At 42.1% G+C, this 18859-nt stretch overlaps 1 protein-coding gene across 2 annotated transcripts; it reads right to left on the bottom strand.

The window, feature by feature from the left end:
- Positions 1–813: 813 nt before the first annotated feature.
- syvn1 (synovial apoptosis inhibitor 1, synoviolin) lies at positions 814–18583 on the bottom strand. 2 transcript variants are annotated; one of them, XM_039813438.1, is made up of 16 exons: positions 18390–18583; positions 16628–16779; positions 16402–16494; positions 16079–16231; positions 15553–15601; positions 14308–14411; positions 13160–13286; positions 12935–13034; positions 11938–12003; positions 10678–10794; positions 9358–9515; positions 6797–6934; positions 6001–6147; positions 4253–4436; positions 3925–4040; positions 1696–1919 (listed from the first exon to the last, which is right to left on the bottom strand). In XM_039813438.1, exons 2-16 carry the CDS (start codon positions 16757–16759, stop codon positions 1696–1698), a joined length of 1908 nt encoding a protein of 635 aa, XP_039669372.1. In that variant the 5' UTR covers positions 16760–16779; positions 18390–18583. The 2 variants fall into 2 exon arrangements, with proteins under 2 accessions (XP_039669373.1, XP_039669372.1); XM_039813439.1 differs by lacking the exon at positions 18390–18583 and having other exon boundaries at positions 814–1919; positions 16628–16759.
- Positions 18584–18859: the final 276 nt, after the last annotated feature.

Here is an 18859-nt window from a genome sequence, read left to right as displayed (position 1 = left end):
GGTGGATTTTTGCGAAACACACTGCAGGCTGGAGGTGGTGCCAGAGGAGCCGGGTGTTTTTTTTTTTTAAATGACCTGCTTCATGTAGTTCTACTGGAACATTGGGTCAGTTTCAGCAAATATGACAGAAAGTTAGTTTTATAAGTCTTACCTACTCCACCTTTAAATAGTGCCAACACTTTCCAAGACATGCCAGAGTGTTTTAGATTTTAAATGTTTAATCCATTGGTGATCATCAGGTCTACTTTTAGTATTGTCTTATCTGCGATTTCTGCAGAATTTCCTCTACCTTGCCCCCCCTCTCTCCTCCTCAATAGCATTTAAAGCTACAGACACAGAAATGGCACATCCTAAGGAAAGCTCATTGTGGGACTGGCTCTAGTGGCTGTAATTCTGCACCAAGGCTGAATTTTGGAAAAGAGACTTCAGATACAGTATTAGGGGACCACTAAGGTCTATATAAAAGAGACTTCAGATACAGTATTAGGGGACCACTAAGGTCTATATAAAAGACTTCAGATACAGTATTAGGGGACCACTAAGGTCTATATAAAAGAGACTTCAGATACAGTATTAGGGGACCACTAAGGTCTATATAAAAGAGACTTCAGATACAGTATTAGGGGACCACTAAGGTCTATATAAAAGAGACTTCAGATACAGTATTAGGGGACCACTAAGGTCTGTATAAAAGCATCCAAAAAGCAGCATGTCATAGGACCTTTAAAACTTCTTCCCAAATAATTTGAGCCTACAAAACTAACTTGAAAAGGGAGGTTTGTACGTATACGTAGGCCTACAAGTGATAAGATATAATTTTACAGTTCAATCTTTAATTCAAAAGGCAAAATTAAAGCTCCCGACACAGAAAGCCTGACGAGTCTACGAGCTTCACTTCAACACATTCCAACTCTATTACATCAGTTTGTGAACATACACACCGATATATATATATGTGTTGTGCCACTGTCATTTCAGTCAAACAGTTTATTCTGCATTATGTACAGATCATCCTATTAAAACTCTTTATACAGTATTTACACATTCAAATAAATCGGTATGTTACAACGACCGCGGAGGCGACAGAAGACGGACACGAATGTTACAAGAAAAAAAAAAAATAATGATCAACTTCCCCTTTGATTTGAATTCAATGGTCAGATCCATTGAACTGATGCGGACGCTGTGTAACATGTCGATGTGGGGAATGGGACCACCTTTATACTGAAGAAAGCTGAATTTAACAACAAATCAAAGTGCAGGAAAAGGACCTCACTGACAGTAAAACTACCAAACACAAATCCAAACACTCTCAATCTCTCTCTCATATTGACCAAATAAATGGGCTCAAAATTCATCTTCCACCTCATTAAACCTACAAACACCTGCAGTACTCTTATTGCAGTAGTCATTCTAGGGGGGCGGTGAAAAACAAAAACAAAAAAAAGTCGTTCTATTGCTTTCTGACACAGCAACAGTCCAGATAAAGCGCTACCGATCATTGCGTCTCCCGGTAGCCTGAGTCCAACTCGACGCAGTTAGAAACCTGAGCCTGTGGAAGGCGAGAGCCACGAGGAAAGAGAGGCGAAGAAGAAGAACCAAAGCAACCGTCGATCAGCTCCCAGTTCCTATTGGTCCGGAGCAACGCGTCTCGAGTCAGAGCCGTGGATGTATTAGGAGAACGGCACGCGCGGATCAGTTGTCTGGAGGGGGTGAAGATGACGGCGATGAGGTCTCGAGCTTACGGAGGCGTCGGCGCCTCAGCTCAGCGGCGTTGGGTTCTCCGTCCTCGCCTTCCTCTCCGGCCCCTGCCGCAGCCACTCCTTCGTCCAGCTCTTCTTTCCTTTCCGCGCCCGAAGCGGTAGAAGAAGTGGAGTCAGCCGGCTGAGAGGCGACCGCAGCTCCGTCCACCTGCTCGGCTGGAAACAAAAAAAAAAAAAAAAAAAAAAATTCAATAAAAATGGATTCAAAGTTTTTGATTTAAAAAAAAAAAAAAAAGGTGCACTAAGCGTTCCCTGCATGGTTCAGCACAATTTCATTTTTATCTCTAATCGTAGGCATCTCTCCTTGATCCGCAAGCTGCCTGCCCCTGAACACACCGTGAAAAAGTCAAACAAACACTAGGGGCACAGGATAGGCACCAAAATAAAACAAACACGTTCCAGCCAATCCCCGACAAGATGGTTGGGGGAGGGGGTGGGGGTCAGTGACAGTTAGTCAGTTAGTCATGACAGTTACGGAAACATGGGGGGGGAGGGGCAAGCTTGCTCGGTTTTGTTTGGAATTTACTTGGAACGTCAACAGAAGTGACGTCATGCATGAACTCATAGTGCACCTTTAAAGGTTGTAGTGCAGGCAGGGTTGGATTCCTAAACCGATTCTTGAAAAACTGAAAAGGTGAACGGTCGATATGCTTTTACGTCCGTTTTGGTGAGCCCAGAGGGAAAATATGGCAAAGTAGCGTACATTTACGGTAGCTAGCTAACGGCAGACTACAGAGAAAGGGCGATATTTTTACGTCCATTTCGGAGCGACAGAGGGAAAATATTTCGGTTGACACATTAAGTGGAACCGAAATGAGGAACCGGAATTTGCGTTCTAATCCGGTCCGATTCCTACCGGTTGCGTAGGAACCGGGTCCATAGTGGAACCGGGTTTCAGTACCCAACCCTAAGTGCAGGGGTCAGCAACCTGCGGCTGCGGAGCCACATGTGGCTCTTTAACCCCTCCAGTGGCCCCCTGGCTTTGACAAAATAAATTGTATGAAAATAAATAAAGTGCTGGGTTTTAATAATAATAATAATAATAATAATAATAATAATAATAATAATAATAATAGGAAAACAGGGAATTTAATTGTGAATGTACATATTTGTTTGCTTTAAAAACGGCAACGCCGCTGGCCTGCCAGTATGTTTGATCTGGAAGCCTTAGATTAGTTTTCACGTCTCCAGACAAATTAGATTTTGTTTTTGAGCCAAAAATGGCTCTTTGGATAGTAAAGGTTGCTGAGCCCCGTTATAGTGCATAGTTGATGTCGCCCCCATGAGGAATACTAAGTAACAACAACACTGTCTGCGCATCCGCACGACACAAGCCTTCAGTGGTGGCGCACCACCCCCTCATCCCAGCTGGACTAGTAGGCTGTTATATTGTTGGGTAGTTTCATTTATAATAAAACATGGTATTTTATAAACTTGTATGTTCACAAATCTGAATTTGTAAAGTAAGTAGTAACTGAAGCCGCTAAACATGTAGTGTTAGCAGGCCTAATGCCAGTTAAAAAGATGCTGGCTCTCCGCTGGCAACTTCCTCACACACTTAAGTGTGATCTAGGGTTGTGTGGAGTAAGGCATGGATACCTGACCCGAGGCCGACGGGTCCCGACGGTACCCGAGGGGCCGGGCCGGGTTCGGACAGATATTTAGAAATTATGGTCGGGGTCGGGTCGGGCTCAGTCACATCAGCGCGATAAGGCAACAGCTTATTAACGTGCGCTTGCTGCCCCGTGTGCGCTGATGCGCTCATCTGTTGACATTTACGAATGCCTTCCTACGGTTGCTTAATAAAAGCTTTCCACACAAACAAACGTAGCCTACATGTGTCATTAGTATGAGGAAAAAAATGAGATTTTAACTGTGTCGGGCTCGGGTCAGGCTCGGACACAAATTTCTTAATACCTGTCGGGCTTGGGCCGGGTTCGGTCACGGCTCTGTCGGGCGCGGGCCGGCCTCGGACAGAAAAATTTAGCCCGATCCAGACTCTAGTGTGGAGGCGCAGAGCTTTCTCCGTAGCCTACGTAGCCTGGAGTTTGTACTTGTGTGTTGGTGTGTGCGTCGATCTCTTTAAGAGAACAGCAGGGCCGGTGTGTGTGTGTGGTCCGAGTTGTCTTCATAGTTGATGGGAACCGTCAAGTCTACTTACAGCTGGGGGAGTCCCTCTCCCGGCTGGGACTGCCCGTGCTACTGCCCGCTGCAGGAGGTGAAGCAGCGTCGTCGGTCCCACTGGCTTCTCCAGTCCTGCCCTGAGGCCGAGGAGGGCTGTGGAGGACAGCGGGGGGCATTCAACAGGACACAGAAGAAGTCAACAAACAGGTCAAACTTTATTGCTCTACACATACATTCTAATTATAAACAGTTATATACAAATCCTTAATTCTTAAAATAACATCATAATAATAAGAGCTGCATTTAATGACTAATTCAAGCTTATTTTGGGATGATGCGACTTCAACAAGAGAAGGTTTAGTTACGCGAGCGTGGCGACGGTGCTCAGGTAGTGGTGGATGTTGAGCATGGCGGCGTCCAGCAGGGTGTGGATGTTCTGGAGACACTGGAGCCTGGCCTCGAGGCCCCGCCGCCCTTCTGCCTCCAGCTCCCTCAGCTCCTCCTCGGACAGCCGGGACAGAGAGGGAGGAGGGGGGGGCATCGATGACACTGGAGGAGAGGGGAGGAGAGGCGTTAACACAAACCGGTCCGGGTGAAACAAACGTTCAACTTAAGCCCTACTGGCACGGGATCGGTATCACCCTGTAACCTCTAATCGCTTGTAATCATTACGGAGGTCGTCTGTGATCTTTATCCCGTGTGAATCGGCCAGGTCTGTAATTCGTCGAGTAAAAAAACTCCCCCTGCAAATGACCTACCGTATTTCGCCGAACACCGAGGTCCTGTGAGAGGGTTTTCTACAGGTTTCACCAAGTCAAATTTAAGACTTTTTAAGACCATTATGAATGAAATTTAAAAGAGCTCCATCACTACATCAAAAACAAAGTCAGATGTCAGAGTCCGGAAACATTGTCTGAAACTATTCCCAGCTTTCCTCGTTGGCATTATAGGAACGGTGTCTAGACCGGCTGAAATATAAGTAGCTGTTGGTCTCATTTGTAGTCATAATACAGCGAATTATATTTGGAGTAGCGACAGAAAGAACTACAACGCCATGGAATAAAAACATTCTAAAGCTCTGCGGGAACATTTCAATGAACAGTAGAGGTAGTGTTACATTGACCTAGAACACAATACTTCAGCGAATGTAAGACTTTTTAAGGCCTACAACTTTGATTTTGAAATTTTTGAATTGGTTAGACTTTTTAAGACTCCGTGGTAACCCTGTGTGATAATATTAGTCCCGTGTGAATTGACATGTCTGGGATTTGGTGGGGTTGTTCATCATTTTTTCAAGGTTTTTTGTTTACTGGGCGCCTTTCTATCCCTCTGGTGAAGATGGATTATGGGATCGTGGGGGGGGGGGGCTGCGGCAAACTAGTCTGGACCCAACCACAGACCTCCGTCCCCGAGTCGACGCGGCTTTGTCCGAGGGCTGACGGTGATGCTGGGTGGGTGTCGTTGTGGCGGGGGTGATAGGGGATGTGTCTCTGGTAACCTCTACCGGGCCTGGCCCAAAACGATACCGAGTGCGGTGCGGCGGCCTCGCCCTGGCCGTCCTCCGTGCGCCTCCAGGTACCCAACTCTCGGGGTACAGATGGTAAATTTGAGTAAAACCAGGCTTTGCTTATCCCGTGCGAATGCGCCACATGAAACTCAGATGTGGGGGTTCTAAATAAAACAAGGTCCCCAGATGATAATAATCCTGTGCGAATAGGGCATCAGCTAAAACTAGGGGTGCAATGATACATCGATCTGGTGTGAACACTTTGTAACTTATGAAAAGATTATGAAAAGACACTCTTTACAACAGACAAGAAAAAGGGAAATGCTAGGTACTTTCACACCCTGTGACCAGATAGTATGTTGCTATGGTAATGCTCAGCACTTCCCTAAACAAAGGCTGAACAAAGAAGTCAGACAATATTATCATCATGACTCATCTGCACGTATTCAAAAATTGTACATTTCTTATCATTTCTATTCTTATAAATGAGTAACCCAACCTTCCTTCCCTGTCTTTCTGCAGCAGGTCATCTTTTGACAATAGTGTCAAGTCACCAAGCGTGTATTTATTTTAGTCTGCGAGAGAGTACAGAGAGTTTGTGGTTACCGAAGGGAGGAGGTGGTGGCATGGGCAGCCATGGTGCAGAGGGGAAGGGAGGCGGGGGGAAGGAGAAGGGGAAGCCTGGCATGGCCGGTCCTGGAGCAGCAGCGCCTGCAGCGGTGTCCGCGGTCGACGCAGTGGCCGGGCTGGAACCTGATGATCCAGACAAACAGCATTTTGGGTGGATGTCGAGCTAGCCCAGAGTATAAAATCAAATACAACAACACAGGTGCAAAGATACTATCTGTAGCGTGACATTGGCAAACTGTTTGGGATACTGGGTTTGATTATCCTTTTTGTGGTGTGGTGAACTGTTGGGGTGGGGAAATTTAAAAAAAAAATCAATACAGCATAGTATCGCAATATTTTCTGTGGCAATACTGTATCGATACACAGACGCCAAGTATCAATCTTTTATTACATATGTGTTGGTCAGTCTGTCTGCTTGACAATCTGATTTTGCAGCAATACAATTGAAGTGAGATGAACAAACAGAGTTATGTAGATAAAACAGATGATGACAAAGTTTCCTTTTGGGGACATCACCAGGTTATTAGGGCTGGACGATATGGAGAAAATCAAATATCACGATATTTTTGACCATATACCTCGATATCGAGTGGGTAAAGGCAAATAATAGAACAGTTACAACAGTAATGCAGCCTTTAAAACCAGGAAAAGACAACACTTGTGCCATATCACGACATCACGATATCCAAAAAAATCTAAGACGATATCTAGTCTCATTTCACGATATCGATATATCATCGATATATTGCCCAGCCCTACAGGTTATCCTTACCAGCTGCCTGTGTAGCCTCTGTGCTGCTTCGCGGAACATCGGTGGCACCAGGAGCTGCAGCAGGAGGAGGCACTGCAGGGAAGGGACCCCAGAAGGGGAAGACACCTGGAGGAAAACCGGGTAACATGCCTGGGGCCACTACAGAGGAAACAGAACAAAAGGGATCCTTACCAACCCTGAAAAATGGTCCAAATGTGTAGTTACCATAGGACGCTTCAAAACACAATTAATATGCTTTGCAACGTGGTCAACGTGACAGGCTAGACTACTTGTTAATTAAGCAAGAAAAGTGGGACTGAAAAACATATTAAACTAAGATTTCTGGAGTAGTTTCTCAAAACTTAAAAAGGTCCCATATTGTAAAAAGGGAAATGTCCATGTCCTTCTTATATTATAAAGCAGGTAGTGGAGTTATGCAAATACTGTAAAAGTATTAAAAAGAGCCATCAGAACGTCCGTACGGTTGTGATGTCACAACCATACTATATAAAACCCATACCCTAAAAAGTGGCGCTACAGTGCCGTTAAAGTCATTCCCCGGCTGCAATGACAGAGGTGCAGAGGCACCAAGAGCACAGATGCGGAAGACCCGGAAGACACTGACCAATCAGAGCAGACTGGGCTTTTTCAGAAAGAGTGTCTTAAAGAGACAGGCGCAAAAACAGAGGGTGAATACAGATATATTCAGACAGAAAGTGTGAGAAATTATTGTGATTTTGAACATTAAAGCATGTGAACATGTTCTAGCAGAAACCCAAAATATATAGTAAGTATGAACCTGAAAATGAACATATGATGTCTTCAAAAGACATTATGGGTAGAATTTAAACGTGTGACTTTAAAGCTCGGTTTTCGACGAGACAAGATGAAACTTGCAAGTACTTGCAGCGCAGCGCTCTGAAACCTGCCAGTTTACCCCAAGATGCGATTAGACTGACGGTTGAAACAGGCGACGTCCCTTACGTTCCAAAACCAGCCACTGGCGACTGGGTGACACCATCAGCTGGCTTGAGTTGAGCGGAGACGGGCCAGTTCAGACCACTGCAACTTTTGCTCGTCGCAACTCTTTGGTCTGAACTAGGCTTAACCCTATTGTTGTCCTCTGGTCAAATTCAGCCTGTTTTTGAAAAAAATCTTTATCAGAATATTTGGATTTCTTTCAACCTAATTCCCCAAAATAACACAGATGGTTCCATAAACTGCTCTTCGCAAGTAAAGGGAAGCAGTTCACTACTTTTATTGAATTTTGAGTGTTTTATTCAATTTCATAGCATTATTCTGACTAAACTTTGACAGTCTTTGATTATCCATCAACAAACATTCCTCTGATCTTAACTTAGTAACAAAATAATATAATAAATAATAAAACTTTTTTAAACACAGAAAGTGGGTTAGTGTTAGTGGTGTATATACTGGTGGTAGTGAATAAAAAGTCGCCAGACGCCACAATCTTCTGAACATAGCCATACTGAGAAATCCAGAGAGAGTTGTGTGGAGCTGATAGTCTTAAATAGCTTTGTAGCAACTCATTTGGCAGTGGCTTCAATGTAACGGACGTTTATTAATATCAAAAAGTTACGCACTAAAGCTTTAAGGCCATGAATGGAAACGTTTCAGTAGCTATAAAAAGGAACATTCTGTCTGCAAAACATAAGTGAAACCTTCAAGTATTGAAATATGCAGTATTGCACATAGGGCTGCAACAACGAATCAATAAAATTCAATAATTAAAAAAGTTGGCAACGAATTTCATTATCGAGTCGTTTTTTTTTTTTTTTGCGCAGAGTGGAGCAGAGCAGAGCAGCCGAGGCCGAAAAGTTATAAAAAAAAAAAAAAAAAAAGAGCAGAGCGGGGGTAGAGGAAATACGGAGAGAGACCGGAGAGACCCATAACTGAAACACACGGCGGAGGAAGAGAAATCAGAAATCATCCAAGGTGCGGGAGCATTTCACACTAAATAAAGCAAGACTAAAAACACACTTTTCTTCACTCTCCTTTCTTGGCCCATTCATTTTTCAATCTGTTGTCATGTCTATATTCTGTGCTTTGTCCCATATCAGTTATTGTTGACAAATATATTGGTGTGTGTTGTATAAATGAACTTAACTTGCACTTACTACAATGATGGTCATTTAATGAATAAGCTTCAAGTGTGTGTGTGTGTGTGTGTGTGTGTGTGTGTGTGTGTGTGTGTGTGTGTGTGTGTGTGTGTGTGTGTGTGTGTGTGTGTGTGTGTGTGTCTTATGTCTGTATCTGCTCTTTGGGTTACTTACCTTTACACAACTATTAACTAAAACAACAAGTATGTATTGAGTTGATATAAATTAATGCTTTTTTGTTTTTTTATCCGATTCATCGAAAAAAATAATCAACAGATTAATCGATTATTAAAATAATCGTTAGTTGCAGCCCTAATTGCACAAGTTGTTTGACAGTTTTCCAGCTGAGGGCACCGACATGACACGTGTTTTAATAACGTGAGTGTAGGCAGGCATCATGTAGCGCTGCTAGAAGCAAGGAGACAGAGGTAGTGTTCATGTGTACTGGTGGTTGACTCTCACCATTGGCAGGTGGGGCTGCGGGGGCGTTGGCCGGGGCCGCAGGAGCCGGGGGCGGGGCCTGGGCCGGGGCTGGCGTCTGGTTGTTATTAGACGCACGGAGGACGTCCATGCGACAGGTTGGACAGGTCTGCTGCCTCTGGAACCAGGAGCGGAGGCAGCTGGGGGGACATAAGCAACGCTACTGTTACTATATGTAACTTTTAAATGTTTCTGAAACTGCGTAGTTTTTCTTTTTTCTTTTTAACAGCAAACGAGACTAACAGTGAAAAGAAGGCTATTTTTCGGGCTTTCAACAGATGGAGACAAATACGGGATTGTAAATGATTCAAAACAGACCCCGAATTGGCCCTCAGGTATGTAATATGTCTATTTCATTCATAAAATAACTTTACAATGCGTGATTTGGTTGTACGTCAGTAGCCTACAATAAATGACGTCCCCCTTCCATTTAGGTTTTTATTTATTTTCAGTCCGTGTTTGCGTTGGCCTACTGTTTTCTGTTCCCTTGTCCCCGTGTAGTGGTGTAAAGCGTCCTTTGGTTTCATGAAATGTGCTATATTAATCAAAGTTTTTATAACGTTAGTTGCTACAACAAACTATTAATGCTTTAGCTCATGACACATCGACAGGGATACCCGGTTTAGTGAAGATATATCCAGGCAGTCCGTATGCAACACTATACTTATATACAATTTTGCATCTGTAGCTTATTCTCTTATTGTAAATGAATGATTTTCTGTTCATCGCAAGTATATGACCTCCCCGTAACTCTAATAACTCAGTAATATACAGTGGCTAATACAGAACTGTAAAGAAAAGACCTTAACAACAGCAGGTGTGGTAAAAACACTACCGCTTTTGTCCAAAGCGGCCGCTAGAATCAACAAACTGAAAGTTACATATAGCCACTTTAAAAAGGTGCTCTAAGCGATGTCACGCGTTTTTTAAGCTACAACATTTTTTGTCACATACAGCAAACATCTCACTATCCGCCCGTCCCCTGAACGCACTGTAAAAAAAAATTAAATAAACACGGTTTCTGTAGACGGCACAGGCTCCACAAACTGCAACAAAAACAAACTGCGCCAACCTTCACCACCAAACATAAACAGTCTTCCAGCGTTACAGCCAATAACCGAGAAGAAGGCTTTGGAGGTGGGGGTTTTATTTGCCACACCGAATGGTTTACCGTTTAAATACAGGAACTGTGAGTGCCATCAGCTACTGTAGATGCTGACTATAGCTGACAAGTACGTTGTTTTGTTTGTTTGCAGTCCCGAACATTTCATGCCGTGTCAGCCCGGGGACCACATGGCTCACCTGGAGTGGAAAATGTGATTACAAGGCAGTTTCTTGGCTCCGGTGACCATTTCCTCTCGGCAGATGATACAGACGTTGTCAGAGGCCTGCAGATCTTCAGGAGTAGCATCAGGGTACCTGAACACAGGCAACAGTTAGAAGAGTAAAGAACAGCAGAGAATTGATTAGCTAAGGTTTTATTCAGTCTTGCACTATAAATTAAAATGTATTGTCTGCTTTCAAATATCCCCCGGCTAAAGATTACCAGCATCACTGAAAACTGTCCTGAAAGAGGAGCTAACAGACAAAAAAAAAAAAAACTGACTAGCCAAACAAAATGTGTACATACAGCTCAAAACATGAAATATTATGCATCGTGATTTTTTTTTGTGACGATTTTTAGAATCGATTCTAAACAGAGAAATACAAAATGCACAAGAACAACGGGGGTGGGGGGTGGGGGGGGGTTGCGCTGAGCTATCATTTTCTTGGTTGCAGTTGAGCCGGCTAGCCACATTTTCCTCTGTCTCCCAAGCTGGTGTAATTTAGAGTTGTCGTTAACTAACAAGACAATTGGGTCAGTAGGATAGAATCAATATTTTTTAATTTATTTTATTACCAATGATTGACCTAAATATTTTCTGTTTATATGGTACCACCGACGGCGACTAAATCATATCCGTTTTCCAGCAAAACAGTCCAAAAGCAGAAGAAAAAATGCAGAAGATCCATGTTAGATACTTCTTTACAAATGAAATAAATGTCAGACTGACTGGCTGACATGTGATGTACATTCCTTTTAGAAAACAATTAGTTTTTAGAAATGTCTCAAGATATATTGTCTCAGGAAGTGTATTATTCAACTTTTGTTCTTGTTAAAGAAGGAAAAGAAAATTGCAACACTCAATACTATCGAATCGCAATACTTCTAGAATCACAATAAATGAAAATTGCAATACAAAATTAAATCGGCACCCATGTCGTAATCAGGACAAAAGCATATCAGACAACTTATATGGGTCTGCTACAACCGGAGTAGGAGCTTGTCAAAGTTACTGTGCAACAGTGTGCATGTTTCCCAGCAACCTCTCATTCACACCGAATAGAGACTGGACATTCATTTGCATCAAGGGCTATATTCCATGTCATTAAATGATACTTAAAATCCCACTTGACCAGCTTTTGTCATGCCAAATGATATATTAATGAATAAGAAAGACGCACTGGGAAATGTTTACAAATACAATAGGGTGTGATCAGGAAAGGCTCAACATTACTCACAGTGTATTCATATTGCGGATGGCTCTCCGAGACATTATAGCATCTGTTACAGCTTTCTTGAACTGCCTGAGAGAAAAAGAGGAAACAATACCAAACTCAAAACATGCCTAAAATATGAATTCAAAATATCAAGGGACGAAAAATGATATTAAACCTTTGTATAAAACTTAGTTTGGAAATGTCATTTAAAATATGAAATAACATCAACAATTGGGAATGACCAAACTTCATTTACATACATTTTAAATGAGACATATCATGCTAATGTTTTTAGTTGGGGTGTCTTCCAGAACAATGTTTACATGCTTTAATGTTAATCATTTGCTCTCTCTGTCGGTCTGTCTTCACCCTCTGCCTGAAATGCTTTGTTTTAGCGCCTGTCTCTTTAAGAGCCCAGTCTGCTCCGATTGGCTTACGAGAACAATATGGTGCACCTTTGTAAAAGGTAGGTTCAAGCCGTGGATGGAGATACTCAGATGGGGGGGGCGAATTTAGGATTCCTACAATGGCCACGCCAAGACCCGCCTTTCAATAACATTTATTGGTCAGGCGTCCATGCTTATGCAAGGTAACGTAACCCCATATGTTCAGGTCCTATCCCCTGACTAATCGGCTATCCTGACCTTAACCACTCAAGGTCAAATGCCTAACCCCAACCAATTGAGCTGCTTCGTAGGGCGGGTCTTGGGGTGAGGGGGTGGGGGGGGTTCTATGAGCTGGCATGTGACATAGAAAGGGGAGCCAAATCTGAATAGCTTCATGAATCCTAGGTTTTCTGATCTAGGCAGCCAAAAACAAACTACTGGGTTGTCTTATTTCACAGTTTGTGGGTTGGTAGGCACTCCAAATACCCAAATGTATGTAAGCAATGAGAAAAAGAATAGAAAAGAATATTTAGAGAACTCTACCTTCTGTTATAGGTCAGAGGAGTGGAAGTAACAAAAATGTAATAAACCTTCCTGGCATCACACAAACACAGAGGCACACAATTGCTCACCTCATAGCCAGATACATGGGCCGAATGGCAAACAGGGGGAAGGTGTGGACCTTTATCATGATGGTCATGAAAGCAATGTACAGGAGCACTTTGATGAAACCTGGAATTAAGAAAAAAAAAAAAAAAAAAAAATTCATATTTCAGTATGGCTGCCACTATTTTTGTCTTGAACTACACACAAAAATGCCCTGGCATCACATTTGGAACGCCAGCTGAATACAGTACCTGTGAAGAGCTCAGTGTAGAGCATATAGACGGCCTTGTTGTCCCAGGGATTCTCACTCTGCAGGTCAATAGTGTGCAGAAGGTACTTAATGAAGGTTGTGAGCACCATGGTCATCAGGATGGCATACTGAGGGGCACACGCAGAGAAGATATCCTAATGAGAACAATTTGTGTCCATTGTTGTGTGTGTGCGTATATAAGCAAGTGTTATCCAAAGAAACCGTGTGGTATGAAAAGGATTAAAGTAAGAGGTTGTGGTGACCAGTTCTCTGGACTCGTGACTCGACTTGGACTTGCATACTGATGACTTGGGACTTGAGGATTTATGAAATCGGACTTGAGCATTCATGAAATAAGACTCAGAAGTCGGATGATGTTTCGGACTACTTTTATGTGTAACGTTGCACTTCTGGGATTGTTCAGTTGCTGCCAGAAACTCTGCCGGATGTCTTTCATTTCGGCTGGATGTCCGTCACCTTCCGCTTTCTTTGTGTTGGCGTTCTAAACTCCGGTGGATTTCTGAGGACTATGGTTAACTGCTCCTCAGATCTCTGCAGGGTAAATCCAGACAGCTAGCTAGACTATCTGTCCAATCTGAGCTTTCTATTGCATGACTTAAAACAACTTTTGAACGTACACGTTCCACCAAAACAAGTTCCTTCCAGAGGCTATTTTGCAGAGGCGCCGTTGCTCTGTCCGCCGCCCATGACGATTGTGATTGGTTTAAAGAAATGCCAATAGACCAGAGGACGATTTTCTCCCATCCCAGAATGCTCTGTGGACTCGCCAGACCTTCCTCCGCGGTGCTGTGGAGGAAGGTCTGGCAATGCGAGACTAAACAGGCAGTGATGGAGTACTAGAGTCCGACTCGAGTTGCTACTCTCTGGACTTGTGACTTGACTCCGGCTCAAACTCCGATAATGGCGACTCCACTGGGACTCTTGTTTAGTGACTCGGACTCGAAGAACACTGGGGACTCGAGACTTGACTCGGACTCGACAGTTGGTTACTCGACTACACTTTTACCTCAGACGTGTCTTATCGTTTTTTTTTTGTCTTATATTATATTGCCGAAGGTGGGCTAAATAAGCATTTTAAAAGCTAAAATCAAAGCGCTGATATTCAGCTTCAACTAAAGTAGGACAAACCTCAAATCCAAAAACAAGCTGGACTGAGGCTCCTCGGGTAATGATGCTGTGACAGGCATGGTTGACAAACAGGAAGTCCAGGACAGCCAGCAGTCCCATGAGAGCTGTAGGAAATAAAGAACACTGAATAAGACATCTGTGCAGAAGCTCCATAGACGCACAGAAAACCACATCTTTGATTTTGCCCAAAATAAACATGTACATACATTGTGTTTAAAGACATATCTGATGGACAGTTATTTAAAAACTTGAATAGCTACTGGTAGGGCTGCACAATATACATTTTTTTTACTGTTATTGCGATATCAACTGGCACAATAAACACCTTGCGAAAGGTTGCAATATATCGCGTAATACACTCAGATGTTTTGTGGTAGTTGAAAGAAAATATCAGTCGAAAACTGCACTTTAAAATGTGTCGTCATTCCTTTTTTTCCTGGTGCCTTATAGTTAATTCAATGTTCAATAAAAGACTGCAATTGTGCAATTTGTTGTATTTTAGCAGAATACTGAAGGCAGCAAAAATGCAGAACTGAGTACACTTATCTAATAATATCTGTTTATTTATCGCACGTAATGTCGTTATCGAGATATTTGACAACCTTATTGCATATCGCATATTTTGCTCATGTGGCGCAGCCCTAGCTACTGGGGCTGATACTGGAAATCAAACTGGAAACGACCATGAAGCCCTGATAGAGCTACCAGCTGTCCTGGCAGCATTCATGTATAGCCAATTAGTTTCTGTGATAACAGAATCACGGACAGAAACGCAAAATTGAGAATAAAAAATAAAAATAAAGCTTTAAGACAAGATTCCATTGGGCTCTACATTAAGTCAGTGCTAAAAGCTAACTGGAAATTTGAAAATAGGACTGTCTAAGTTGGCTTACCAGGCTTGCAATACACTGTGGAAACACAAAGGGCCACTTAGATCACTACTTAATACATCTGACAAGATGACTGAATGGATGTTGTATTAGTGTTTAGAAAATAGTGTTGTGGTTTGTTAATATCAACCATTTTACTGGTCTGTTGTGCTCCATTAAACTGTGGTCGCACCTGGGCTCATGTGCAAACTGCAATGCTTTGCATACGGTTTCATTTCGCCAAAAGACTTGTTTCATAAGTAGAGAAGATGCAACGGAAAGCAGTCGAGACTGAAGTTAAAGATTTATAGAAAAAAAAAACACAGTAGGGCGGGGAGAACAATTTCTGCCGAGGCTCATGATAACGTGTACTTACATAATACTCTGAAGTGAAAAATCCAGGATATGTTTGGACTCCGTTCCATCTGAAATAATAAAAAAAAAAAAAGAATGGGAAAAAAACAAAAACAGAAATAAACATGATTTACATGCAACTTAAAACATGTGCAGCCACTATTTAATCATCAATTGTGATTCTGAATGATCTTTTTACATAATGATTGCCAACACCGTTACAGGTGCACCGCAACCTGTAATATGTACCAGTGTGCTTGGTATTCAGCCAAGGACTGCTGTCTAGTAATAGCAGCTGGGTAAAGCTTCCTAACTAACGTCCAAACAATACTTTTCAACTCAAAGTATGGCACACTAAATTCCTGACTGAATTATCAAATCGCACAATATCAAATAACAATGTTTGTTCAACTCTGGTATGCCACACACTTTGTCCCATGTTTCTTTTCTACTTTTAAACAATGTTCTGCATGCATACGGATACAGTGGATTAGATATACTGTGTGTACTATGTAAGATAAGGAAGTTGTTTTTCTCTCATCACTCACAAAGTCCACCCGGTCCTCAGCAAGCCAGTGAAAGCACTTCAGGAAGAGCAGAAGTGTGAAGAGGGCGACGAAGCGAGGGGAGAAGTCGTCCCTGAACACAGTGAACGCCAAGCACGTCTCGGTCACAGCGTACCAGGAGCGCTCAATCAGATGCTGAGGGTGGACAGGAAAGACACGGGAATGCACATAAACAAAAAGAGGCTGATTAGATAAGATACACTGTCATCATTTAAAGCTGAGACCGTGCATTGACTGCATATTCAAACTGAATGTGTGTTATGATGAGCCACGTGTGTGTGTCCTAAATATAAAAACAACCCTACCTCCATTTCTGCAGCCCTTAGCTGTCCAAAAAACACCTTCCTCATGAACTTTCCCAGCAGAAACACCAAGACAAAGGCCTGAATGTACAACACCTGATACCAGAAACAAAACAGAAACGAAAAAGCTTAACTTATCACAATGCCACTGGTATGGCCTTCGAGGAAATATTGTCAGCCATTTATAGCAAACTCAAGATTTGACTTTGACTTTTAGCCCTGCTCTTACCGCCATGCTGGGGCTGCTCTTGGTGAGGTAGACCACAGTCGGGTAGAACTGGTGTTTGAGAAGGTAAGCATGTGCCACCACAGCCCCAGTCAGTGCCAGACTGGTGGCAGTCACCAAGGTTGCTCGCACCATTTTGGACTCAGCTACAGATACTGGGGGGGTGGGGGGGGGAGAAATAAAGAAGAAGAAGGTTGTTGCAAGTGAAAGCTGATTGATGTAGCAGAGCAGAGCATGCAAATAAAATGTAGCACTGTGCTAGATCATTTTGGTCAGATATCACTCTTCATTTGTCCCTGTACATCAGGGATGTCAAACTTATTTTCCCAGAGGGCCACACTGGAAAAAGAGAATCACACCAAGGGCCAGACATGTAGGGTTTATTGACGTGCTTTTGTTCCTGCATGTCACTTTTTTTTAAACATTTTGGTTGCTTTTTTCCCTCATTTTTGTGACTTTCTCAGACATTTGTCACCTTTTTGTAAATTTGTTGCTTTTTCCGACATTTTTGTACACTTTTTGTTGCATTTTTGTTGACATGAAGCCTACAAAAGTCATCAAAAGAGTTCCCTAGCCATCATAGAATTTATCAAATCAAGAAAAACAATTTTTTTAACAACAACTTTTTTCACAGCCTGAATATGAAAACTCTCTGCTTCTGGGGGAATTTCTGACTCTCAGAGTCGGCAAAACTGCCGTAAAAACACTTTCCTGTGTTTTAGGTTTTGCGCACAATTAGGTGGGCCAAAATGTATTGTGAACCTAAATTGATATACGGGCCAGATCTAAATCTGCAACGGGCCTTGAGTTTGACACATGTGCTTTACATAATTTATATATATATATATATATATATATATATATATATATATATATATATATATATACACACACACACATACACACACACATTTATACACACACATCACTATATATTCCTTGCAAGATAAAAAATATACATTAATTTAAGTGTAATGTTCACTACACATGGTTAACTAACAGAAGGCTTTTAGGGCTGGGAGAAAACAGAGACCAGTCAACCAGGAGAAATGTAACTTTTGTCAAAATAACTTGATGTATGAAAGGATACAACTGATACAGCATTACATTACAATAAATTCCCAAGTCACAGCTGGAGTATAAGGTGAATAAAGGTAAGTGCTATTTTATTTAGGCCAGACAACCGAACCCAGTGTATCATACATCAATGCAGGCAAAATGGTCAAAATGAAAACTACTACATGCTTGATTTCATTTCCTCCTGCATAGATGCTCAGCAGTGCTCTTGATTAGCATTGGGTACACTCCCACTATTGCTGCTACTGAATCATTGAATGCAACAGAACAAACAGAATAAGCTTTTCACTTATTTTCGCTTATTAAAAGTAGCTAAACACCATGTATCGTCATAGAGAAGTGGCAACTCTTTTAGCTAGCATTAAAGCGAACATGGTAAAAATTAAGTCTCTAAAATCCGAGCAGCCTTGTGAGAGCTTTCCGAGAAAAAGAGAAATTAACTTAAGATAATAAGCTAGTTATATACTACTCAGAAACCTAAATATATATATATATATATATATATATATATATATATATATATATATATATATATATATATATATATATATATATTAGTAACGCTACTTTACTTCATGGTTTACCTATTGCCAAAGACAGGTAATTAGGTTAGTTAGCTAGAGCTAGCTAACGATAGCCAGCTAAAAGGTAGCTAACGTTACAGCTGTCAGTACTCTGCGGGACTTACCGACTCGATGTCTGCGCAAGACTCGCTCCTTGCTAATTTGACGGAAGTCTCTTTACCTGCTAAAATCTCTACGCTAAGAGCAGCTACTCCATTTCGATGGTTTCACGGTAGCCTCTCTATAATATTTATTATCCTCGCCCTGTTCGTCTGGCTACGTGTTTATCTTTGGCTTGCTCCTCGGGAGCCACATCACATCCGGCTGCTAAGGTAATTTGACGCAAGAGCAATTTAAGGCATCACTGACACACAGTGTTACTTGGTGTAAAAAGCCGTTAGAAAAATACTTTGTCTTGACTATTGAATTTAATACTTTTTGCATTCAATCGCAAATGTTCTGAGTTGTATTTGTAAATGTAATTTGTTGAATTGTATTGTGTTTGTAATTGTTGGGTGACCCACCTTTTAGGAGACGTACGGTAAATACCCAACGTGGACCAATGGGAAGTTGTCAGCCTGGGTTTAATCTGCGT

The sequence above is a fragment of the Perca fluviatilis genome, chromosome 10, assembly GCF_010015445.1.
Source record: "Perca fluviatilis chromosome 10, GENO_Pfluv_1.0, whole genome shotgun sequence".
NCBI lineage: Eukaryota > Metazoa > Chordata > Actinopteri > Perciformes > Percidae > Perca > Perca fluviatilis.
Note: the sequence above shows the minus strand (reverse complement) of the source record. Positions and strands in the feature narration are given on the sequence as shown.